At 40.2% G+C, this 27,433-nt stretch overlaps 1 protein-coding gene across 1 annotated transcript in view; it reads left to right on the plus strand.

Moving 5' to 3' along the window:
- LOC105523105 (receptor-type tyrosine-protein phosphatase mu-like) overlaps window positions 1–27,433 on the plus strand; it is a 403,681-nt gene that overhangs the window by 321,691 nt on the left and 54,557 nt on the right. The window contains exon 3 of the mRNA XM_011957825.1: window positions 23,323–23,594. Coding sequence (XP_011813215.1) covers window positions 23,323–23,594 — 272 coding nt within the window. The remainder of the gene's footprint in view (window positions 1–23,322; window positions 23,595–27,433) is intronic.

Consider the following 27,433-nt stretch of genomic DNA (forward strand, 5'->3'; position numbering starts at 1 on the left):
TTTTGATGGAGTTGTTTTTTTCTTATATATTTGTTTAAGTTATTTGTTGTTTTTGGATATTAGCCCTTTGTGAGATGGACAGATTGCAAAAATTTTCTCCCATTCTGTAGGCTGTCTGTTCACTCTGATGATAGTTTCCTTTGCTGTGCAGAAGCTCTTTGGTTTAATTAGATCCCATTTGTCAATTTTGGCTGTTGTTGCCATTGCTTTTGGTGTTTTAGTCATGAATTCTTTGCCCATGCCTGTGTCCTGAATGGTATAGCCTAGGTTTTCTTCTAGGATTTTTATGGTTTTAGGTCTTACGTTTAAGTCTTTAGTTCATTTTGAGTTAATTTTTGTATAAGGTGTAAGAATGGGATCCAGTTTCAGTTTTCTGCATATGGCTAGCCAGTTTCCCCAACACCATTTATTAAATAGGGAATCCTTTCCCCATTGCTTATTTTTGTCAGGTTTGTCAAAGATCATATGGTTGTACATGTGTGGTATTATTTCTGAGGCCTCTGTTCTGTTCCATTAGTCTGTATATCTGCTTTGGTACCAGTACCATGCTGTTTTGGTTACTGTAGTCTTGTAATATAGTTTGAAGTAAGGTAACGTGATACCTCCAGCTTTGGTCTTTTTGCTTAGGATTGTCTTGGATATGCAGGCTCTATTTTGGTTCCATATGAGATTTAAAGTAGTTTTTTCTAATTCTATGAAGAAAGTCAGTGGTAACTTGATGGGGATAGCATTAAATCTATAAATTCCTTTGGGCAGTATGGCCATTTTCACAATCTTGATTCTTCTTATCCATGAGCATGGAATGTTTGTCCATTTGTCTGTGTCCTTGCTTATTTCCTTGAGCAGTGGTTTGTAGTTCTCTTGGAAGAGGTCCTTCACATCCCTTGTAAGTTGCATTCCTAGGTGTTTTATTCTCTTTGTAGCAGTTGTGAATGGGAGTTCACTCATGATTTGGCCGTTTGTCTATTATTGGTGCATGTGAATGCTTGTGATTTTTGCACACTGATTTTGTATCCTGAGTCTCTGCTGAAGTTGCTTTTCAGCTTAAGAAGATTTTGGGCTGAGATTATGGGGTTTTCTAAATATACAATCATGTCATCTGCAAATGGAGACAATTTGACTTCCTCTTTTCCTGTTTGAATACGCTTTATTTCTTCCTCTTGCCTGATTGCCCTGGTCAGAACATAGGAGTGGTGAGAGAGGGCATCTTTGTCTTGTGCCGATTTTCAAAGTAAATGCTTCCTGTTATTGCCCATTCAGTATGATATTGGCTGTGTGTTTGTCAGAAATAGCTCTTATTATTTTGAGATACTTTCCATCGATACCTAGTTTATTGAGAGTTTTTAGCATGAAGGGGTGTTGAATTTCGTCGAAAGCCTTTTCTGCATCTATTGAAATAATCACGTGCTTTTTGTCATTGATTCTGTTTATGTTGTGGATTATGTTTTTTGATTCGTGTATGTTGAACCAGCCTTGCATCCCAGGGATGAAGCCGACTTGATCATAGTGGATAAGCTTTTTGATGTGCTGCTGGATTGGGTTTGCCAGTATTTTCTTGAGGATTTTTCGCATTGATGTTCATCAGGGATATTGGCCTGACATTTTCTTTTTTTGTTGTGTGTCTGCCAGGTTTTGGTATCAGGATGATGCTGGCCTCATAAAATGAGTTACGGAGGATTCCTTCGTTTTCTATTGTTTGGAATATTTTCAGAAAGAATGGTACCAGCTCCTCTTGGTACCTCTGATAGAATTCAAACAATTCAAGCTGAGTTCAAGTCCTGAATAGCCTTGTTAATTTTCTTTCTTGTTGATCTGTCTAATATTGACAGTGAGGTGTTAAAGTCTCCCACTATTACTGTGTGGGAGTCTAAGTCTCTTTGTAGGTCTCTATGGACTTGCTTTATGAATCTGGGTGCTCCTGCATTGGGTGCATATATATTTAGGATAGTTAGCTCTTCTTGTTTCATTGATACCTTTACCATTATGTAATGCCCTTCTTTGTCTCATTTGATCTTTATTGGTTTGAAGTCTGCTTTATCAGAGACTAGGATTGCAACCTCTGCTTTATTTATTTATTTATTTATTTATTTATTGCTGTCTATTTACTTGGAAAAAATTCCTTCATCCCTTTATTTTGAGCCCATGTGTGTCTTTGCACATGAGATAGGTCTCCTGAATACAGCAAACTGATGGGTCTTGACTCTTCCTCCAGTTTGTCAGTCTCTGCCTTTTAAATGGGGCATTTAGCCCATTTACATTTAAGGTAAATATTGTTATATATGAATTTGATCCTGTCATTATGATGCTAGCTGGTTATTTTGCCCATTAGTTGATGCAGTTTCTTCGTAGTGTCAATGTTCTTTAAAATTTGTCATGTTTTTACAGCAGCTGGTACTGGTTGTTCCTCTCCCTGTTTAGTGCTTCCTTGAGGAGCTCTTGTATGGCAGGCCTGATAGTGACAAAATCTCTCAGCATTTGCTTGTCTGTAATGGATTTTATTTCTCCTTTGCTTATGAAGCTTAATTTGGGTGGATATGAAATTCTAGGTTGAAAATTCTTTTCTTTAAAAATGTCAAATATTGGCCCTCACTTTCTTCTGGCTTGTAGGGTTTCTGCTGAGTGATCCGCTGTTAGTCTGATGTGGTTCCCTTTGTGGGTAACCCGACCTTTCTCTCTGACTTCCTTTAACATTTTTTCCTTCATATCAACCTTGTTGAATCTGATGATTATGTGTCTTAGGGTTGCTCTTGCCGAGGTCTATCTTTGTGGTGTTCTCTGTATTTCCTGAATTTCAATGTTGGCCTGTCTTGTTAGGTTGGGGAAGTTCTCCTGGATAATATGCTGAAGAGTGTTTTCCAAGTTGGTTCCATTCTCCCTGTCACTTTCAGGTACACCAGTCAAACATAGGTTTCTTCTTTTCACATAGTCCCATATTTCTTGGAGGCTTTGTTTGTTCCTTTTCATTCTTTTTTATCTAATGTTGTCCTTACGCTTTATTTCATTGAGTTGATCTTAAGTGCCTGGTATCCTTTCTTCCACTTGATCGATTCAGCTGTTGATACTTGTGTATACTTCATGAAGTTCTCGTGCTGTGTTTTGCAGCTCCGTCAGGTCATTTATGTTCTTCCCTAAATTGATTATTCTAGTTAGCAATTCGTCTAACCTTTTTTCAAGGTTCTTAACTTCCTTGCATTGGGTTAGAACATGTTCCTTTAGCTTGGAGGAGTTTGTTGTTATGCACCTGCTGAAGCCTACTTCTGTCAATTTGTTAAACTCATTCTCCATCCAGTTTTGTTCCCTTGCTAATGAAGAGTTGTGATCCTTTGGAGGAGAGAAGGCATTCTGGTTTTTGCAATTTCAGCCTTTTTGCTCTGGTTTCTCCCCATCTTCATTGGTTTATCTACCTTTGGTCTTTGATGTTGATGGCCTTTGGATGGGGTTGTGGTGTGGATGTCCTTTTTGTTGATGTTTATACTATTCCTTTTTGTTTGTTAGTTTTCCTTCGAACAGTCCCTCTGCTGCAGATCTGCTGGAGTTTATTGGAGGTCCACTTTGGGCTCCGTTTGCCTGGGTATCACCAGTGGAGGCTGCAGAACAGCAAAGATTGCTGCCTGTTCTTCCTCTGGAAGCTTTGTTCCAGAGGGGCACACACCAGATGCCAGCTGGGGTTCTCCTGTGTGAGGTGTCTGCCAATTCCTCCTGGGAGATGTCTCCCCATCATGAGGCATAGGAGTTAGGGACTCACTTGAAGAGGTAGTCTGTCCCTTAGCAGAGCTTGAACTCTGCTGGGAGAGTCACTGCTCTTTTCAGAACCGACAGGTAGGAGTGTTTAAGTCTGCTGAAGCTGCGCCCACAACTGCCCCTTCCCCCAGGTGCTCTGTCCCAGGGAAATGGGAGTTTTACCTGTAAGCCCCTGCCTGGGGCTGCTGCCCTTCTTTCAGAGATGTCCTGCCCAGAGAAGAGGAAGCTAGGGAGGCAGTCTGGCTACAGCAGCTTTGTGGAGCTGCGGTGAGCTCCACCCAGTTCTAACTTCCCAGCGTCTTTGTTTATGCTGTGAGGGGAAAACTGCCCACTCAGGCAAGCCTCAGTAATGGCAGACGCCCCTCACCCCCCCACTAGCTGGAGCATCCTAGGTTGACTTCAGACTGCTGTGCTGGCAACGAGAATTTGAAGCCAGTGGATCTCAGCTTGCTGGGCTCCGTTAAGGTGGGGTCTGCTGAGCTAGACCACTTGGCTCCCTGGCTTCAGTCCCCTTTCCAGGGGAGTGAACGGTTCTGTCTTGCTGCCTTTGCACGTGCCACTGGGGTATGAAAAGAACCTCCTGCAACTAGCTCAGTATCTGCCCAAACAGTCGCACAATTTTGTGCTTGAAACCCAGGGCCCTGGTAGCACAGGCACTGGAGGGAATCTCCTGGTCTGAGGATTGCAAAAACCATGGGAAAAGCGTAATATCTGGGCTAGAGTGCAGCATTCCTTATGGCACAGTGCCTCACAGCTTCCCTTGGCTAGGGGAGAGAAGTTCCTTGACCCCTTGCACTTCTCCAGAGGCAATGCCCCCACCCTGCTTCTGCTCTCCCTCTGTGGGCTGCACCCACTGTCTAACCAGTCCCGATGTGATGAGTCAGGTACCTCAGTTGGAAATGCAGAAATCACCCACCTTCTGTGTTGATCTTGCTGGAAGCTGCAGACCGGAGTTGTTCCTATTCGGCTATCTTGCCATCCATCCATCAGTTTTTTAGATTTTTAAACTTCCCAAGGAAAGCAATGATTTTTTCTTCCTGCAGTGGCCAGTAAGTGGCCATTATTTAACTGATGACTTTTTGAGGAGTGCTGATTTTTTCTGAGCATATTCTAATGCAAGTAATTATTGGATGCTTTCTGTGGGGCTGTGGATATCAGCTCACTTGATGTCTGACCACATGATATTGCTCTTCTGTAGCGCCTAACTAGTATGTGCATCAGGAGTATCCTCAAAGCTAAGAGCCCTAGTGCCTTCCCTTAGGCTAGAGACTGGGCCATATGCAAGTTAGTCTTTGTAATCTTATGAAAGTTCAAGGTTCTGAAATGAAAAGTGAAACTGAAGTTGAACTTTCACAGTGGCATGGTGGACTTGGTCTTCAGCAGATGAAGTTGGTCTAGAAAGCTGAATCTTCAAGATGGCTGACAACTGGCTAACACTATGGTATCAGGACATTTTACTGCTTTTAGGTGAATATCACTCAAAACTTTATCACTGTTTGTGCTAAGTTAAGGCCATGTTGAAAAACATAAGTGTTTTTCCACAGATGTGCTAGAGTAGTGGCTTACTTATGCTCCTGACTACCCCTGGCTGCTGTGCTGCAACTTGGCATGACTGTCTTTTATATTTTGTTGTGTCTTCCCTTTTGACAACTCAGTTTTCTCATTGTTGCTTGGGTATCTGCTTTAGCAGTCTTTATTTCCTGTGAATTTCTGAAGGTACAGATACCAGATAACATAATTTTTGTGCATATGGTTGAGTACAGGCTCTGAGTCAACTCAATAAATGCATGGATTTGATGACATCTGTTTTGGCTGCTCAGTGGTTTTGTTTTGGTATATATACTCTCTAGGACATCATTTTCCATGTAACTGAAAGATACCTTGACGTAAATAGATGGTACCCCATCCTCTCCTCTCTTCATTACACTGCCTACTAATCAATATAAAATCTGATAGACAAGTTTAAATATTAAATCACCTGAACATTTTTTATTTGAAATATAAAATCACTGAATTTTTTTTCCTCAACAATTGAAAAATATTCTTTGCTTTTAGTTCAGCTTTCTCCTCTGGGCCTGGTGTAGACTCTATGGAAGTAATTCTGCCTAACGAAAAGGTTTAAAGATGTTTCCTAAAACACTTTACAAAAGAACTGTCTCTCTGGAAGTTGACTCTTATGGGGATAAAGTAGCTTTCAAACTCCAACAATAATGGTTAGTTTTGAAATATCTGACCTGTTTGTGGCAAGGTGGGAGTTTGCCTCCCTGGAATACCACTTAAGGCAGCAATGCAGCTCTTGAAAGAAGTTTTGTAAAAGCAAAACACCAAGCTCTAAAGAACAGGCATTTTAATGTGAACTGCTACTACTTTCGCAAGAGCCCAGTTGCTTTCCTAGAAAGCCATGCTGTGATTCCCAACAACAACCGTGGACATGCTGTAACTCCTGTGGTTAAATCACATCTTGATTTCGGCTGTTGAGCACTGGTTAATCCTTCTAAAGTTGGAACAAAGAATGAAGTGAATGAAGTTTGGACAGTGAATAAAGTATCTTCCTCCACCCTCCAAGATATTGATGGTCACTATTTGCATTTGTGTGTGCTTTACAGTTTCTCAGTGACAGTCCAGTTCAGTTCTTAATTTACCCTGAGGATGATCCTAAACTTGCGGTAGCCATTGTTTTTTGCAGTGCCATTCTCTCACTTTGGCATTTGAATATGTCTCTGACATAGCAACTACAACTTTGTATTTTAATTACTTAATTACTCAGTTGCTTACTCTGTTAGACTGGAAGCTTCTGAGAGGCCATGGACATGTCTTTTTCATGCCCAATGTCAGTGTCTGTTCACTGTAACAGGCTCACAAATGTTTGTGGAATGAACAAATGTTGAATCCTCAATCTGTTCTCTGTCTGTGGCTTGCCTAACGCCTCATCCTGGAGGACTCAGCTCAGAGTTCCCTTTCTCTAAAGAGCCGTCACTAGCACCCCACCTTCCTGACCTAGCTTCGGTGCCACTTTTGTATGTGCCCTTGGTGAATGTTGAATGAGGGAAGTGTTCACATCATTGCAACATCACTATCTTCCTGCCACACCTGACTTAAGAATGGGGCTTGAGTTATTATACTCAACTTTGAGTCAGTGGTGCTTACCACAGTGCCTGGGCAGTGATTACTCAGTACATATACACAGTAGATTTTAAAGTTCGCTGTTTATTTTTAGTATAATTGTGTAAATGATAATGAAGAAAAAATTAAAGAAAAAGTTTCTGCCAATGAGATACATAAAAGGATTTAAAAATGCCTCTGTTGTTATTTTTTGTTCATAATGCATTGTGATAGTTAATTCAGCCAATTGAGTGCTGGACGTATCTCTGATTATCCATCATGGGTGATATAGATGTATCAAATTACTGTTTCTGCTTTTTTGTCAGATAAAATTCAGTTGTCAACATAAACCAGAATCATATAAATGGTGTAAAAGAACCACCGTTCTTTTACATAGTTTAGGCTGAGAATCATTTTGGACACCATCAGCTCCCAGCCTCAATAGCCACTGAAACAAACAATCCTTTGATTGTAACTCGAAATATCCCGTGTATCCTTCCCACTTCCTCATATCACTGCCTTAGATTACCTTTGGTCTACTCTTCCCACCTAATATTTTCTCATGTTATTATAAAATTATATTATTATGCATTTTTATTCATATTGCTTTGCTATTCTACCCAGTGTGTTTGTGGGTACTTGGCTTGTTTTTTTACCTGGATTGAAAACAATTACTTGAAAGAGTTATTTACAAACCTGTTGGTTAAATGAAAGAAAAATTAGCCTTGAATAAAAATACCCAAGATAATCAGTAGTATTAATTCCTGTACCTTTCTTCCCATTTCATTATTGGCAACAATAAAAGTGCCATTTATACAGGAGCGAATGTTGGAAATGATTCTCGTGGCATCTCTTGACAGACCTGTGGAGGGCACTCTGTGGAGGTAGAAGATGGAGTGCACTTAGTATCGTGTGCCTCTGTGAGTCATCACAGATATGCTTCTGACCTTCAGACCATTTTAGCACTTAGTAGATAATGTTTGTCTTCTCTAGGGTTGTGTAAGCTCAGATAATTGGACATCTGTTTTGAATAATTTGATCTTAAATAACATTTTTAAGTAAAGCCATGTGAGTGTTATTATATCATTTTATTGCATTAGGAAACAACAAGAATAAAAAATATCCTCTGGGCTTCTGAAGAGATCCAGGGGTTGATTTAATTGTTTATATTATATTAAATGTCTTACTTAAAATTCATGTTTTTCAATGAACACTGGTAGTTGTTAAATAATAGATTTTATTTTCATCTCCTTATCTTGCATTCTGTCACTAATTCTTTTGTTTACTTGAGAAGAAATAATAGAATTAGTTTTTGCTCCATACTGCCACCATAAGCATAGTGAGTTTTAACTTTTATTTTTTAATAAGAGAATAGCTCATGTAATTTGAGAGTCGACTAATTTTACTTTTTAAGAGTTGTAATTCAAAGCTGAAGATGACCCTAATAGCTTCTAATGTACTTTTTTTTGTTCTATTTTTAATTTTCTCCAGAGAGTATACACCACCATTATTTGGTTATCTGACTCTGAGATGTGCTATGAAACCTTGATTATATGTTGGGCTAAATCATCAGCTCTAGAATCTGACTGATGGGATTACAATCTGCTTTTCTGTGTGACCTTAGGGAAGTTTTTTAAAACCCTCCTGATTATAAAGTGACAATACTTCTGTCAATGTTTACTAAAGGGACCGAATGACATAAAGTGCTTAGCAGAGTGGCTGGCACATAGCTAGCACTCAGTACAGGTTCAGTAACGACAAGAGCAACAGTAACAACAACACAGCCAAAAGGAGGGAGTAGAGGAAGTCAAGATGATCGCCTGTGCTTAGAACAGAGGATGCCAAGAGACCTCTTTTCTTTTGGGCTGGAAGCTGCTTTCACATTAGCTAGTCTTCTTTTCTTTGAAGTAACAGGGCCGCTTTATATAAACCACTGACCGTGATCATTAATAAATTTAAAAATGCTATTTTCATGTCTGGAGCAGTTGCTTAGTATTTATAGTCAATAAATCAAAACCTTGTAAGGTTAAAAATACATACAGCTTTTGGCTAGAAACCTGACTTGTAGGACAGTCTTCTGTAGAAATGAAAACTGTTCACGTGGCTCTTTACTGGATGTTCTTTGTCGTAGCGGGTGTCGAAAATGTAAATTTGGGTCTCTGTGTCCTTATTGGCCTGAAGAGTTGTCAACATTATATTATTGGTAAAGGAACAGAAGAAGCTGCAGAGGAATGTGTCAGCTTATTATTCTTTGAATAAAGTAGGAAAAGTTTTTTTTTTTTTTTTTTTTTAAAAAAACCTTCATCTATGTGTCTGTGTGTTTATTTACATATAAAGAAGTATTGAGGGAAACATACTGTTGTCTAAATGGGATAAGTTTCTGGTCAGTTAAGTGAAAGTTGGGAAGAAATGGTTAATTTTTCCTTTGGAATCCTTTATTTTTTTTGACATTTTATAAAGGCATATGCAATTTTTGTTAAGTTTTTTAATGAAGACTTAAAATGGGGAAAGAAAGAACTAGGTCTCTATGTAAACAAAACAGTTTGCAAGGATTTCTAGAATTTAGCTGTCTTTTTTTTTATATTCTGAGAGTAATATAAATAATTTTCCCTAATATAAAGTTATTTCCCTCTAAAGCCGATAGATCATTCGTCAAGTGAGGACATTTCAAATGAAGCTTTTAAAAAATGAAATTTTTAAAGTGGTTATGCTAGAGACCAAAAAAAAAAAAAAGAGAGAGAAACGCCTCTTTAGATCTCTATGAAAAACGAGTTTTAAAACCTAAGGTTTTAATAGAAATGTAGTAAGTTATTCTGGGTTCTGAATTAACAACAACAACAACAAAACCTGAAAATGAAATAGTGTACTCAATAAAAATAACTTTCCCTCCAGCCAAGCTTAGTGATACAGCGATAGAAATATACATGTATGAATCTGTTTCTAGATCACCTACCTAAGGGAATAAATCAAGGTGCACTGAGTTCAGCTATTTTAATTTTCCTATAGCTCCCACAGCAAGGAGCCGAGGAGCTGAAAACACTAGGAGAAACAGAAAACCGAAAGCTTCCTTCAGAAATTCTTCACAAGTGGCCTGGCGCGGTGGCTCATGCCTGTAATCCCAGCACGTTGGGAGGCTGAGGCGGGCGGATCACTTGAGGCCAGGAGTTTAAGATCAGCCTGGCCAGCATGGTAAAACCCTGTCTCTACTAAAAATAAAAAATAAGTTAGCCGGACATGGTGGCAGGTGCCTGTAATTCCAGCTATTGGAAAGGCTGAGGCACGAGAATCACCTGAACTCAGGAGGCAGAGGTTGCAGTGAGCCAAGATCGTGCCACTGCCCTCCAGCCTGGGTGACAGAACGAGACTGTCTCAAGAAAAAGAAAGGAAATTCTTTACAAATGATAAATGACATATCCCACAGTGGGTAAATTGTTCACCATATTATGGTGTATCCAAGGATACTATGGGTATCAGTGGAACATTCTTGGTAACATGCACCTTTTTTTTTTTTTTGGACGGCGTCTCCCTCTATTGCCCAGGCTGGAGTGCAGTGGCACTATCTCAGCTCACTGCAGCCTCTGCCTCCTGGGTTCAAGTGATTCTCCTGCCTCAGCCTCCCGAGTAGCTGGACCTACAGGTGTGTGCCACCATGCCCGGCTAGTTTTTTTGTGTTTTTAGTACAGACAGCATTTCACTATATTGGCCAGGCTGGTCTTGAACTCCTGACCTCAAGATCCGCCTGCCTCAGCCTCCCAAAGTGGTGGGATTACAGGTGTGAACCACCGCACCCGGCCAACATGCACCAGTCTTGCCAAAGACCTGAACTTTACCATCTTTACTCTTTTTTCAGCAAATTTGTTTGTAAAAACCATTTCCTCCCTGCCTCTTCCTTTCTCTCTATCCTGGTCACTCTCCCTGTATATTTGTATGTGTGTATATACCTGTAATAAAGCCGTGCATTGCTTAATGACAGAGTTGCATTCTGAGAAACGTATTGTCAGATGTTTTTTTCGTTGTGTGAACATGATAGAGTGCACTTACACAAATCGAGATGGTAGAGCCTACTCCACACCTAGGCTATATGGTATGGCCTATTACTCGTAGGCTACAAACTGTATAGCATGTGACTGTACTGAATAACTGTAGGCTACTGGAATACTATGGTAAGTATTTGTGTGTCTAAACATAGAAAAGGTGCAGTAAAAACACAGTATTACAATCTTATGGGACTGCAGTTATATATGTGGTCCATCTTTTGCCAAAATGTCCTTAAGTGATGCATGATTGTGTGTGTGTGTGTGTGCGTGTGTGTGTATGTGAGAAGTTCAAAATGTCTGTGTTGATATAAATTCATTAGGTGATTTAAAAAAATTGGTTTAGTCAAATTAAATTTTCAAATTGATTATCCTTTTTTAAATCGCATGTCCAACCAAGTACCGAAGAAAGACATGTTAATTTTCTGTAATGCATTCTCAATGATATAACATGATCCAAAATTCAGTTCGTTTAGATATTGTTAGCACTTTTAAAAACTTTTAAAAAATCATTTAAAACTTTTATTATGAAAGTGCTCAAAATACACATAAGGAAGAATCCACCCTCAAGCTTGTCTTAAAAAAACACTCATAGCTGATAATTCTATGGGTCAGTAGTTGGGGCTGGACTCCGCTGAATGGTTCAGCTGATCTGAGCCATGCATGGCTGATCTTGTCCGCGTTCACTTTTGCATCTGCAGTCAGCTGTCAGGTCAGCTGGTCCTAACTGGGAAGGCTGATCTCTGCTCCACATTGTCTCCCGTCCTCCAGCAGTGTAGCCTGGACCTGTCCCCATGGTAGTGACCATGCTCACAGGTTGTTCTCTGCTATCTTAGGTTTATTTAGCTCTGCTATCTTATGTTTATGAATAAAATTAGGTGTTATTTATGTATATACTTACAAGGATATCATGTTCTTCCTGAAGTTATCTAACTAATGTGCTTCCCCTTAAACTGAGCAGCAGCTTAGTAACATGCTTAAGAGCACAAAGTCCAGAGCACATTTGCCTGAGGTTCATATTCTGTCTCTACCACTTACTACCTACATGATCTTGAGCAAGCTACTTACCCCTCTATGCCTAAGTTTCCTCCTTGTCTGTAATGAGTAAAAGGGTTAATATACGTAAAACGTTTGGAAGAATGCCCAGCACGTATTAAATATCATATAAGTATCAGCTATTATCAGTTCCCATATTGTTAGTATAGTTATATATTTAATGATTGGAAAGTTTTTAACAATTGGTTTTATAAGTATAATTAGCAGCTTTCATAATCACCATTAATTATTGTAGCCTTTTGCTCTTATCATTAAATATATATATTTATAATTTAACAGACTTGGTAGCATCTAAGCATTTAAATCACACTAGAAGATATTTCACTCCACGTTGCATCTAGAATGATTATTTGTATTTGAAAATTCAAGTTTAGATACTAAAGATAAATCTAAGTGCCATGCCTGGTTTGTATTACTGACCTTGTTATGCTGATTTAAAGATGGATGATGGTAACCTGTATAATTACATGATCATTGATACACATAATTTTATGGTGTAAGAAGTTACCTTGAAGTAAGAACTCTGTTATCTTGTCTTCCTAGGCTAAGTTCAAATACATTTGGATAAAAACTGGGACAAAGGTTGAATTTTGACATATATCTGTTCTATGCCAGTCACTCTTTTAAGAAGCATTTTACATGATTTACCTTATTTAAGTTATTCAACCACCTCTTTGATTAGGAAACTTGCAAAGAAGAGTTAGTTCATTTGCTCAAGGACATACAACGTGTGACTGAGTCAAGATCCTAATTCTGGTTGCTTGGCTACAGAGCCCAGCTTTTCCTACCAAGCTCAGGGAGCCCTCCTCAGGTCCTGCCCAGCACAGGAGTTTGCTTGCCTTAGTCCAGTTCTTTCACAGTAGGCACTGTGTTTTTCAGCTGATGGATGAACTGGCTCAGATTGAAAGTGATTTTCATAAGGTCACAGAACTGGCAAGTTTTGTAGGTGGGATTTATCTACCAGCCTGCTCTTGGCAAGGGGTGTGACTCTCTCTGTGGCCTCTGCTGTTGGGATGCTGTGTGTGATAAAATCCCTGCTTCTTTCTTTCCTGAACCCTTCCAGGAACTTCACCAGAACCTCACAGGCATACAGTGTTGAAATGTTTATATAATTAAGAAATTTATCCATGTTAAAGTTATACCCAGCATTTGCTTTAATTTAAATGTCTTGGTTTAGTGGTAAGATAACTATTTTCCCAGACATCTGTATTCTAATTGTTTTTCTGCTAATGCAGATTGCTTTTTCATATGATTTGCTAATTATTTATTGATATTTTGATGCTTTTTCTGGTTAATTAATCCAACAGATTCCTTAAGTTCCAGACTTTTGATCATTTATAAACTGGATACTGTATTGTTAGTTTAATGTGGAAGCCGTTTCATTTTCTCCACCGACTCACCTTGTTAAGTTTCGACAGTTCCTTCTTTTCTACCTTCTGATCAAGCAGGGAAAATTCCTGCATGACTCTGGTTGCCCACCCTAGTGGTGCTAATGACACATCCTTTGGCTTCTTCTTCAGGAATATGGGGGACGTTCCATCAGGAATGTTGACGGAACCCTTGGAGTCTTTTGAACTGTTTTACAGGACGAAGGATGACTTAGCAAAAAAGCTTCCTCTGAGTACGGACAAAGGATGACTTAGCAAGCTTCCTCTGAGTACCACCGGCAAGCGTTTGAATGTGCCAAAGATAGACCTTTTAGATATTTAAGTTTGGCCTGCGTTTTATATATAAGCTAACTGTACAATGTCTTCTTAAGGCAAGTCATAATAGTTTAGCTGGTAGACTGTCACCAGATAGCTCTGATCTGCAGACCATACTGAATAGCACAGGCTTTTTTTCACACGTGGAAAGAAAAAAAAGATCTCTGAATCAACACTAACTTAGGGGAAAAATAAGCGGAAGCTTATATTGTGATGGCTTGTGTCATTCTGAGATTTATAACAAAAACGAACCTGTTTCTAAAGATGTCAATCAATGAAAAACTTGACGTATGGGAAATTAAACAGCCTCTTTAAAACATTCTAAATAGTCAGCCTGTCACTACTCGATTGTTGTATGCGTGGCTCATTTCCTGAGATACAGTCATTAGCGTCCTCAGATAGTTAAAAGGTTGTGTTTGCTTTACTCAGTGTTTGTTTTTTACTTACAAATTACAAAACTCACACCTAGTATTTTCCACCTAAGTCACTGGAGCAGTTTGTCTAATTGACACACTGTAATACAATTTAGTTCTCATTAAAGCTTCCCTTTTCTTATAAAAGGAGAGTACATTACTTGTTACTACGGAACCCCCAGGGTTTCCTCTCTGCAGTGAGCCTCTTCCAATGCTGCTTTGTCTCTTAGGATAACTGTGTTTCACAAGTCCCTTTTAAGATTGACGGTCCTAAATCCATAAAGTTTACAGCCACTTCTGGTGGTTACTTATGTAACTCTTTTTATTCTTTCTGTGCTGAATGAAAACAACTTAAAATATGATATACAACTGAACTGTGAAGTTCTTGCTGGAGGAATAGGTCCAAGTTTGTATTGCTTGTAGTTCTCAAAATGCCCCAGTACATAATGGGTGCTCAGATGAATCCTGCCATGGCTAAAAGGGACTAGTTAAGGTGAAATAATATATTTTTGTTCAGCTCAGTATTTCTATGAATAATAAAAATAGCCATTCAGTTGTGCTGTGAATCACTAAATTGACAATTGAGTATCTTTTTGGTATTTAATATAAATGTCTTAAAGCAAAGGTTATATGCACATCTGAGGTATATGAGCTGTGCTTATTAATTTTGTAGCACCTAGATTGATGTGGAATTCCCTCAAGTAGAACAGAGTACCAGGAACTAAATGGCATGATTTGTAGAATGGTCCATGCCAGGATGATCCCATTAGCCCCTGTCCCTGGTGAGGGAGTGTATTAGTCCATTCTCACACTGCTATGAAGAAATACCTGAGGCTCGGTATTTAAAGGAAAGAGGTTTAATTGACTCACTGCTCTGCGTGACTGGGAAGGACTCAGGAAACTTACAATCCTGGTAGAAGGTGGAGCAAACACATCCTTCTTCACATGGTGGCAGGAGGGAGAAGTGCCCAGCAAAGGGGGAAAAGCCCCTTATAAAACCATCAGATTTCAGGAGAACTCACTCTCATGAGGGTAACCACCCCCATGATTCAGTTCACTCCCACTGAGCCCCTCCCACGACATGTGGGAGTTACAGGAACTACAATTCAAGATGTGATTTGGGTGGGGACGCAGCCAAGCCATATCAGGGAGTAAAGAGATGGCGCAGTTGGTTAGAGAGTTTTACTTCAGCTTCCTTGTGATACAGTGTTACTTCTGTTTGCTATCTCACTGTGTTTTCACCGGCATATCATGAATGGGGCAAAAGTTAGTACAACTAACAAATGGTCTCTTTCAGTAATTGTTGGGAATCCACAAGGAAAGCAAGAAGAGACAGGGCAAATAGAAAAGAAAATGTGTCATTTGGGAGAAGACAGAATTTTTGTTACTCATGTCTTATTCCCTAGGGGCTGCGAAATAAGTATTTCATGTTTGTAGGAGGGGCATAGAAGAGGCAGTAGCTTAGGAAGGATGCATGATATCTGGTCTGCAGAATGTGAGTGCAACTTGGAGACTGATTTCATCAGACTGAAATGGGTACTAATAAGCATTTTTAGAGCACCTCCCTGCAGAGACTTTGTTCCCTTTGAGCCTTTCTCCCGTAGTTCCTTTATTTCTCCCCAGACCTTCCTCTTCCCTATTTTAGGAAGTTTCTTGAGATGTATTCTTTAGGAGCTGTGTCAGTACTGGCTGAGGGAGTTGGAGGAGGGGTGTAACCTGGTATTATGATAATCAGGGGATGAGATCAAAGTGTAAAGGACAAATTAAAAATGAAAAGCTTTCTAAGGAAGCAGAGCACAGTAGTTTTGATTATTGGGAGGAGTTGCATTATGGTCTTAAAGCATTTATGGGCTCTGATGGTTGCAACCGGAATTAACTGATTAATTGATTTTGCAAAATGCAATTGAGTTAGAATAGAAAATGTACACGCAGTACATATATACATGTGGTTAGAAGCATAGTGATACACATTTTTTAAATGAAAGCCTGGGTATGTGTGTGTAGGTAAATGTATATAGACACACATCGCTTTACACATGTATACTGGATGTAAAGAACAATATATTGGCCTGGCATGGTGGCTCACACCTGTAATCCCAGCACTTTGGGAGGCTGAGGCAAGTGGATCACCTGAGGTCAGGAGTTTGAGACCAGCCTGTCCAACATGGTGAAACCCTGTCACTACTAAAAATACAAAAATTAGCTGGCATGGTGGTGCGTGCTTGTAATCCCAGCTACTCGGGAGGCTGAGGCACGAGCATCACTTGAACCCAGGAGGCGGAGGTTGCAGTGAGCCGAGATTGTGCCATTGCATTCCCACCTGGGCAACAAGAGTGAAACTCGGTCTTGGAGTGGGGCAGCGGGGGAAATACAATATAGTATTTTGTACTATGAGTTACAGTCAAACTGTTTGAAAACTATTAGTCTTAGGAGTATTGCCTTTGGAGTTTGAAGGTAAAAAGTTTGCATTCCCCTTGGCCCTATCCGATGCTTTCACTTGTCCTCTGGTGGGTTCACCCTGCTCTCTCTTTCTTCAGACCTTCATTGTTGTGAGGATTTAATTAGATAAAGTTCATGGAACACCTGGCTTAGGCACTGGTGGCCCATTTTGCTCCCATACCCTCTCCCCTTCTCCTTAAGACGTGCAGATGTACGTGGTGATTCCACGTGCCGTGGCCTGCTGGCACCCCTTGTCTTCTCCTTTCCTTGAAGCCAGGTCTTTTCTGTGTTCAGAGCCTGGGTACAACCTTTCCATTCACCATGACTGTGTGTGTCCCACTTGCTTCCCGCTTTCCCTCTTCATTTTCTTCCGGAATGTTGTTTCATATTCAACGGGCTTGGCTTTTATAACTTAGCCTTGGGTTAAGAAACCGATATTTTTTCATTCTTTTCTTTCAAATTTCCTCATCTACTGTTGAGGGAAAATGTATATTTGGGTACCAAGGATGCTATACTGCTTTTCTCTTTGCTATAACTTTAAGCCTGTGCTACTCAGTATGGTCAGCAGATCAGAGCTGGCCCACACATTGTTTCTGGTCCCTGATCAATTCAATACAGAAACTGAGAGCAGGTCTTTAGAAAATTTTTATAGGAATTTGACAGAATAATTTTATTTCTTTGAATAATAACAAATCTGGGGCTACCATGTTGTGTGTCTAAACAATTTCATTTTTCTAGCAATTCCTGTTTATTGTGTTTTATATAAATTGGTCTGAGATGCACTGGACTTTAAAAAAAAAACAACTGATTTTTCATTATAGATTGTTTGAGAAGTGCTGCTCTAGTGAACTGAACTATTCTAACCGATTGTATCCGAATAGGTCAGATGAAGCACAAATAACCCCATACACGAGAGTCAGGAGATATGCCTGCAGTGAGGGAACTTGTTAACATTTTTTTTGCCTCTTGTATTCTAAATCCACAAATTTAAAGGCATGGTCACACAAGAAAAAGGCAAAACAGCCCAAGGGAGGCAAAGACCAATAATCTGTGACTTTTGCTAAAATTAAGAACTTTAGGCCGGGTGCGGTGGCTCAAGCCTGTAATCCCAGCACTTTGGGAGGCCGAGACAGGCGGATCACAAGGTCAGGAGATCGAGACCATCCTGACTAACGTGGTGAAACCCTATCTCTACTAAAAAAAAAAAAATACAAAAAAATTAGCCGGGCGTGATGGCAGGCGCCTGTAGTCCCAGCTACTCGGGAGGCTGAGGCAGGAGAATGGTGTGAACCCAGGAGGGGGAGCTTGCAGTGAGCTGAGATCCGGCCACTGCACTCCAGCCTGGGCGACAGAGCGAGACTCTGTCTCAAAAAAAAAAAAAAGAACTTTAAAAAGTGAATTTTATAATAGCTTTAAAGTTCATAAAATGCTGCTTCTCTGTAAGCTAAAGTATTGAAGAATACATGTAGCTCTTCCTTCCTGCTGGATAATGGAAAATATTCTGTTTTTTGTTGTTTGCAAAGTTTCTCAAATATACTTGGAAGACAATTCATGTAGTTTTCTCAGCCTTGACAAATCTAGAGCCCCAAACACACCAATGCAAATTTTGATGATGGGTTAGAAAGGAATAACTAATTCTGTATCATTATTACTGCTGTCACAAACAATAATGGAAGATAGTTTAATCAAAAGCATTTGCCAATGGGTATGATTAGCTAAATTTAATTCACCCAGAGATTTGAGAATGTGAACATTGCATGTTCTTATCAAAGAGTTTTCCTTTTTGGGGAAACCAAAATAATTATTCTTAAGAAGCTTCTAAGTCTGCATCTAAAGGCTGTCCCTTTTTGAAGCTGACTCCATCATGCAGAGCTCATTTCATTTGCCTGCAATGGTATATTTTCTACTTATATACTAGTGACTTAAGGGTGTTTTGTTATCTGAACACAAACAGAATTTCTATGCTAATTTGAATTACGATTTTTAAAAAATTTACCCAGTTGGAATGCTTTTTGTAGGAGGAAAGAATTGAAGTAAGGAAGTAACTACAGAGGGAGACCCAATTACTCTTTGAAAATGCATTTCCTCAGTCAAAACATTTAAGCAGAAGGTGAAAATTAAACATTCAGCCATATAGGGGTAGCTTAAAAAACAGACTTAATAGTGTAAAATTGAATATAAATGCTTTGAATTCTGTAATTCTCTAAACATTGGTTGGTGAGTTGACTTTATACTTTTATAGCAGATAGGTGATAAAAACAAACAAACAAGCAACACTTCTCTCCCTGCTGCCAATTGTAACTTGACTGCAGGTTGCTGGACTTTCACATTTGCTTCTGTAAACTCACTGGCACATAATAGTACACCACTGTCAGGAAACCCGAGTGTGGACAGAAACGTCACCTTTTGTACTTTAAAACTGTGAGTTAAGTCCTGATGGCCACACACTGAAATAAAGATAACCTTTCCCCAAAAACATAAGGGCAAGATTAATTGAGTTGAAGGTTTTGTGTTATCTCAGTACTAATGTTCTTCTCTCTTAAAGAAAGGAAACGTAAAAATTTCCACTTAGGTGAATTGTAGTAGGACCAGGAGAGTTGTGAGGTGAACAGAGGGAAATAGAAATAAATGGTAAAGAATTCCAGCTGGGCACAGTGGCTCACACCTGTAATCCTAACATTTGGGAGGGTGAAGCAGGAAGATTGCTTTAATCGTGGAGTTAGAGACCAGCCTGGGCAACAGACTAAGACTCCCTCTCTACAAAATAAAAAATTGAAAAAAAGTACCCGGTTGTGGTAATGCATACCTGTGATCCCAGCTACTCGGGAGGCTGAAAGAGGAGGATCACTTGAGCCCAGGAGGTCGAGGCTGCTGTGAGCCGTGATCCTCCCACTGCACTCCAACCTGGGGGACAGAGTGAGACCCTGTCTCCAAAAAAAAAGCCACATAATTTTAAAAAGCCATACATTTAGGAGGTTTGAGGAGCTAAAGTCATCACAGTGAAAGTCAGGAGCATTTGCTGGGCTTGTGCTTTGTGGTGGGCTTTGTCCCACTTGCCTTGTATGCATTCGTGGTTAATTATCAGGCTGCATAGATACACCAGTTGGGAGACTGTAGAGGAAGGGAAAAAGGGAATCTTGCAGAGGAGTGTACCTCAGGGGAAGGTGCTCGGCAGAGACTTCTCCTCGCAAAGATCATGAGTGTTGAAATCTGAGTGCTGCTCAATTGATTTCCAGCTCATTTGGGAGAGACTAGCCATGGGGGCAGTCCAGATAGAATTGCCTCCCGAGGACCTGAACCTCTGCAAGAGGAAGAGTGTGTGTAGAGTCTGCATTTCCACCAAAGTCCTGCCCCTGCACTTGAGAAGCCTCTCACGAATTTCACAAAATCACATGCCAAAAACAGCAGATCTAGGGCCGGGTGTAGTGGCTCATGCCTGTAATCCCAGCACTTTGAGAGGCCAAGGTGAGTGGATTACCTGAGGTCAGTAGTTCAAGACCAGCCTGACCAACATGGTGAAACCCAGTCTCTACTAAAAATATAAAAAATTAGCCAGGCATGGTGGCAGGCACCTATAATCCCAGCTACTCGGCAGGCTGAGGCAGGAGAATCGCTTGAACCCAGGAGACAGAGGTTGCAGTGAGCCGAGATCGCGCCATTGCACTCCAGCCTGGGTGACAAGAGCAAAACTCCGTCTCTAAAAAAAAGAGAGAGAAAGAAAATAGCCTCTTGTGAGAAGAACGGGGTTGGGGCTGACCCTTCCAAATCTATGCAGTTTTGTAGCTGGCGAGTGAACAAAAACAGTGGCAAAGCTAATAAAAGTGCTGGCTGTCTGAACTCCACTCTGGCACAGACCCCATGAGCCCATCCTCAGCCCTGAACCTCAGACCCTGAACCCAAGGCCTCCACTTCTTCCCACTCTCCATAGAAGTCCTTGAAGTCATTCTCTTCTAATAGAGACTACTTGCTGTCAACTTAAAAATGTCATCAGAGATTTGTCGTCTTCATCAGTCCTTTTCTTTTTTGTCCTTTTGAAACACAGAGGAAGGGCGCAGAGGCTGCACAGTTCTTCACTCGTTCTTACAGTTTCAGAGACAGCTTAGGAATGGAAAGAGAAATGAAACCACTAAAGCCCCTTCTTGCCACTCCTTGCATTGAGGAAAGACAGTTCTGTAGGATCTTTAGCTTTGTTTAAAAGACATCATGTACTGATAAAGCTTTCCCTTTATTTGAGAGAACAGTTGCCCCTGATCACTTCACAATGTTAATGTCCTGCAAAAAATTGCACATAAACCAAGAGGACTTGTGTGTAATAGGGATGTCACTCCCCATCTAGTAATCCTATGTGAGCTAATTTGCATTACAGAAGCATACCTCAAAGCAAAATAGAGTATTCTACGTCAAACAGGGAAAAAAAGGAAGAGAAAGGACTTTAAAAGCTAGGATCACTTGAGTAACTTAGATTATACCTGAATTTCACCTGGATCTCAACATAAAAATTCTTGTGTACTTTAGACACAAGAGTGTAAGAGCATTTCATGCTGGAATGGAGCACAGTGGATTAAACATTGGAGGCAGGCTGTGTAGCTAGAAGAATAGCAGTTTTGGAAAACTCGGTGATTTCCTAAACAGTAATGGTAGAAAGGTACCCAGTTTATGTAAATATGTGAAAGGAGACTCCTCTGAGTGCTTCACAGGATGTGGGCAACACTTATTTTGCCACCCTGTGTATATTACCATGCTTTCCACCCTGGTTGCCCAGGCTTAAGTGATGGGAACAATGAAACAATCTTCTTGGCAATATGGCCATACTCAAGGTTTTGTTCATTCAGACGTGACCTCAAGAACATGTCATGCCTCAGCCCCACCAGTAATAATATATGTGGTAACTGTTGTAGAGAACAGAGCCCCCAGTGATAGAATCTAACATAAGTCAGCTTTTATTTTACTAAGAGCAGAAAAAAACAATCTGTAACTCACATAGACCAACGTCCTACTCTGGATTTGTGATGCGGTTCATCAACCCTACATGTTTCGAAGATGTTTTACATTTGTAAGCAATAACTAACCTGAATTATTTCAATGATACTCTCTTGTCACTTGTTATTTCTCTGCCCCACCTCTTTCTTAAATCACAGTTAAAGTTCTTCCTTAATGCTGAAATGTATTTCATAGGTAAGTTACATTTCATAGATAGGTTCGCTTGTGACTTGGTTTTTGTATTTCTAGGTGCATAACATTCATTGCTTGAAAAATTGCTCTGTTTCAAAATAGCTACTATAATTTCCCTTCACTGCTTTGAAAGGGTGTTTTTTTTTTTCATATATGTTCAAGAAGCACATGAAGAAACTTGGGGTTACTGGAGTGTGGCAGAATGAGTAATGGGCTGGAAACTCAGAAGCTCAAAGTTCTGGTTTTGCCACTAACTCATCCTAAAACCTAGATAAACTGCTTCTAATCTCTCTGTGACCCCGTTCCTGTTTATCATAAATGGTGTTAAATCTGGCTCACCTCATAGCTGTAAAGGTAGCAACCATAAGAAAGCATATGATAATATAGATCCTTTAACAACAACCTCTTAATCTGTGAAGGATATCTACATCTGTATTTTCCATTTGATACTTACAGTCATTCTTTGGGAATTACTATAAAAGGATGGTCTTCCGGTTTTGCTGTTTAGGCAATCACAGCATGTAAACAAGACAGAAATTCCATCCATTTTCTAGTACTGTGGATGTGTGTGTTTCCTGATATGTGTGGGCAGACAATAAACTCATATTAACATATATACACACCTTGAACATAATGATTCACAATGAGGGTACCCATCTGTGTAGTATTTTTATTTTTTTCATTTTTATACTCCAAGTTCTGGTGTACTTCCTCCTTAGAATTTCAATACATTTTTTCCTCTGTGCTGAAGCAGACCTATGACAACCTATTTTCCCTTTTATGTTTGAACATTTTGCTTTTATCTTTTACTATGTGAAATATAAAATTCCTATGGGGAAGGCCCAAGTGCTTGGGATCTGGAAAGCTTGAATCCATCTGGAAGCTCCTCAACACTCCCAGGTAGGTTAGGGCCATTGTGTCAAGATCCAAAGATCTCATAAGACTTCTTAGAATGATTGTCCTCCAGGTGGGGCAGTGATTGTCTAAGTCATCACCTTGTTGTGAGAACACCTCCATTGCCAAGGAGAAGTCAGTTGTTCCAGCGATGGAGGTGGGTACTGGTGCTGAATTACATTGACAGCAGGGAACATGATGGGGCCAGTATCATGACTCGAAGATTCACAGCCCACCTAATCTTTTGTCTTTCTCTAGGTTATACAAAGTGATTACTGAGTAATGCTAACATGATGGGACAGTGCTGTTCAGTAGAACTTTCTGCTGGGTGGAGATGCTCTGTATCTGTGCTGCCCAGTGTGGTAGCTGCTTGTCACGTGTGGCTATTGCGCACATGAAACACGGTTGGTGTGAATGAGGACATGCATTTTAAATAAGGAATTTCAATTTTTAATGTAATTAATCGCCTGTGACTCCTGACTGCTAGAATAAGGCGAGTCTACAAACATTTTGCTACATTTCTGTTATTTAGAAGTCAAATTACAGTAACATCCAGGGAATTTTCCATTAATATTATGTGCGCTCTTGAGAACACATAGGGGGATGGTAGGAGGAGGAGAAGGTGATAAATGAAATAGGAATGAAAGAAATGGCAGTTTCAGTAAGACATGGAATTGCAGGGCCAACCCATGTCAATGATGGTGGGTTTTCAGAATAACCAGAAAGTAGTGTTTCAGGGTATGACTCTCCTTGATTTTGTTTTTGCAGGTTCTTTCATGCTGGTGAATGCCTCTGGGAGACCTGAGGGGCAGAGAGCCCACCTGCTCTTACCCCAGCTTAAAGAAAATGACACCCACTGCATCGACTTTCACTATTTTGTGTCCAGCAAGAGTAATTCTCCTCCGGGGTTACTCAATGTCTACGTGAAGGTCAATCACGGGCCACTGGGGAACCCTATCTGGAATATATCTGGAGACCCAACACGTACATGGAACAGGGCCGAACTGGCCATTAGTACTTTCTGGCCTAACTTTTATCAGGTATGTGCTTTCTTTTTATTACCTATTTTGAAGCATCCTCTGATTTCTAGAAAGATAAATTATTGTTATATCGTTGTAATCAGAAGAGGTGGGTGTATTTTGTTGCCAAGGTTGTGGAGAAAGGGGGACCCATCCCACACTGTTGGTGGGATTGTGAATTAGTTCAGCCCCTTTGTAAAGCAGCCTGGATACTTCTCAAAGAGCTGAGTAGACTTACTGGTCAGCCCAGCAATCCCATTACTGGGTATACACCCAAAGGAAAATAAATGACATGAGTTCAGGTGTTTTTTGGTAGAATGTTTATCACAGCACAATTCACAATAGCAAAGACAGGGAATCCACCTAGGTGTCCATCAGTGGTGGATGGTACATACACACCATGGAATACTGTGCAGCCATAAAAGAGAATGAAATCATGTCTTTAGCAGCAACTGGAAGCCATTATCCCAAGCCAATTAATGCAAAAACAGAAAACCAAATGCTGCATGCTTTTACTTATAAGTAGGAGCTAAGCACTGGGTGCACATGAACATAAAGATGGGAGCAGTAGACACTAGAGAAGACAAAAAGGGGGAGGGGAGCAAGAGTGGAAAAACTAACTTTGGGGTACTGTGCTCACAACCTGGGTAACAGGATTAATCATACCCCCAAACCTCAGAGTCATGCAATTTACCCAGGTAACAAACCTGGGTAAAAACTAAACAGTATTGAGAATACTCAATTAATTGCCGACTATGAGGAGGAATAAAGAGGATTGCAATATTTTACTTTTCTCTTTCTTTAATTCCTTTGGCTCAGACAGGAGCCAGCTGGAACATGCATCTAAGATAATTTTTCATGTTTAATTGAGGTGCTTGTTCCTCCTGAATCTGCAATTTAAATAAATAAATAAATAAATTTTTATAAAATGTAAGAAAATCCTATGCTATTTGATAAGGAGTGTCTTGAGGCTTTGTCAAATTAGTAAAAATTACAATTCAAAATTTGTTTATGCCTGGCACGTATTGTTTTAAGAAAATAAAAGTCACTTGTAGCAGGGCAAGAAGTGCTATCTACAGGGTTTGCAAATATGTTTTCTTTCCTTTTTTTGTTTTTCCGACTGGGACTCACCCCATCACCCAGGCTGGAGTACAGTGTTGTGGGCTCAAGTGATTCTCCCATCTCAGCCTCCCAAGTAGCTGGAAGTACAGACATATGCCACCATGTTGGGCTAATTTAAAAAAAATTTTTTTGTAGAGACAGGGCCTTGCTATGTTGCCCAGGCTGGTCTCAAACTCCTGGTCTTCAGTGATCCTGCCACCCCAGCCTCCCAAAGTGCTAGAATTACAGGCATGAGCCATTGTACCCAGCTGGATATTTCAGTCTCTATATTAAGTAGGCCATGTGTGACACAGAAGGGCATAGCACCTGAGTCTAAAAGAAGATGCCCTCTGCAAATGGGTTTCAGGAGTAAACGAGTCATAAGAGATGAGCCCTGTGGAGATGAGCCAGTGAGGGGCAGGTCCTTGCTTCTACCCACATAAGCAACAGGAAGAAAATAACAGATGTACATGGAGTCCTTGTCACAGAGGCACTGCCACAAGGTCTGTCCTGTTATTTTGGGGGTTCTGTGGAGACCCGCAGTAACTGCTTTGAGTTCCTGTTTAAAGTAATTGAAGGGCGGAGGCCCATGAGCAGTTCAGAAGTGGTACCAAACCAGTTCTGACGTCATGTCCTGTCTGCTCTTCTGTTGGGGATGCCTGTGACACAAGAGCATCCTAACTTAGGATCAAAGTGGGAAATTAGTGACAGTGGGCATTTGGAGAGCTTTTTCTTTTTTGTCCACAGCATCTTCTAAAACTAACAGTATTGAGAATACTCAATCAATTGCCGACTACGAGGAGGAATAAAGAGGCTTGCAATATTTTGCTTTTCTCTTTCTTTAATTCCTTCGGCTCAGACAGGAGCCAGCTGGAACATGCATCTAAGATCATTTTTCATGTTTAATTGAGGTGCTTGGTTAGACATAGGGAAGGGAAAGCTAGGGCTTTCCAGGGCTGCTTGTCTTCAAAATGGGCATGAACAGCATCCAGTAATCCATTCTGCAGGTTCGGTGTTTATGAGTTAAGATCCATCAACCCCAATTTCTCTCCCCCTGGATTGATGAATAAATGGGCTGTAAACTTCTTGCTTAATTTATCTTTGTAGGCATATACCTATAACCATTTCTAGGATTTAATGAGTGACAAGTAAATGTGTTCTTTTTTAATGGAAATGAAGAGATAGGGGAAACTCTGTTAGTGCATGTGTACATTGTTAAGATCTTTTTAGAGTATATACTTTGGCGATAAGTTTTAAAATTGCTAAAAAAATTAGATATGCTTAAATCTAGCAATCCACTAGTAGGAATTTATCCTAAAGAAATAATGAAGAGTGATTGCAAATAATTAACTACTGGGATATTCATAGCAGCTTATTTATAGTAAAGAAAAATCAGAAACAGTATTTTTCCAACAATAGAGGATTTGTTAATTTATGCTATCTCAATACAAAAATTTATTTTGCAGCCATTAAGAATAATGTTAGGGAAGAAAATTTAATGATGCATTTAAAGTTATGTTGTTAAATGGATTAAACAGGTATAAAGCAATACATTAAATTCTATTTTTAAATTTAAAAAATCTAATAAAGACTGAAATATATCTTGAAATAAATACATAAGAAAGTGGTATCTCGGCTGTGCACAGTGGCTCCAGCCTGTAATCCCAGCACTTTGGGAGGCTGAAGTGGGAGGATCACCTGAGTCCAGGAGTTTAAGACCAGCCTGGGCAACATGGCGAGATCCAGTGTCTACAAAAAAAAAAAAAAAAATTAGCAGGACGTGGTGGCGTGCACCTGTAGTTGCAGCTACTCAGGATGCTGAAGCTGGAAGATTGCTTGAGCCTGGGAGGTCGAGGCTTCAGTGAGCCATGGTCGTGCCACTGTACTCCAGCCTGGGTGACAGACTGAGACCTTGTCTCAAGAAAAAATAATAATAAGGAAAAAAGTAGAATCTCTCTAGCTAGTGGGATAACAGGTAAACTTTTTTTGTTTGTTTGTTTTGCGATCGGTTTTATTCTCAGTTTTCCCCAACGTACATGTACTGTTGTTATTTATAAAACAAAAAGTAAAAATTTGTTTTTCCTCCAGAAGGAAAATATCCTATTTAATAAAACACATTCTTTTTAATATAAATGTACTAGTGACCAATCAGTAGTTTAAAGCCTGTGGCCTCTGGGACAAAACTTAGGAAATGTGTTTCATAGGGTTAAAAAACAAGTGGGTGACCAGGCGCAGTGGCTCGTGCCTTTAGTCCTAGCACTTTGGGAGGCTGAGGCAGGTAGGCAGGTGGATTGCTTGAGGTCAGGAGTTCAGGACCAGCCTGGTCAACATGGTGAAACCGCATCTCTACTAAAAATATAAAAATTAGCCGGGCGTGGTGGTGCATGCCTGTGGTCCCAGCCACTTGGAAGACTGAGGCACAAGAATCCCTTGAACCAGGGAGGCGGAGGTTGCAGTGAGCTGAGATTGTGCCACTGCACTCCAGCCTAGGAGACAGAACGAGACCTTGTTTCAACAATAACAATAAAAGGCCACCAGTAGAAGTGGCTTTGGCCAAGCTAGGCCTCCAGAGGTTTTTATATGGTGGCCTAGGCTGAGAAGTTCAATGTGATTGAAAACCTTCTTTTAGAGGAACCTTTCCCCAAGTAGGGAAGACAGGGATCTTGAGTGTTCCCACTGCCCCTCTGGGACATATTCTAGGTTCTTCCTCAGTGTCCGATTGTCTGCTGTGGTTGTCTCAAGATTGTCTCAAGAAAAAA

This window comes from Colobus angolensis, unplaced genomic scaffold (assembly GCF_000951035.1).
Source record: "Colobus angolensis palliatus isolate OR3802 unplaced genomic scaffold, Cang.pa_1.0 Scaffold45, whole genome shotgun sequence".
NCBI lineage: Eukaryota > Metazoa > Chordata > Mammalia > Primates > Cercopithecidae > Colobus > Colobus angolensis.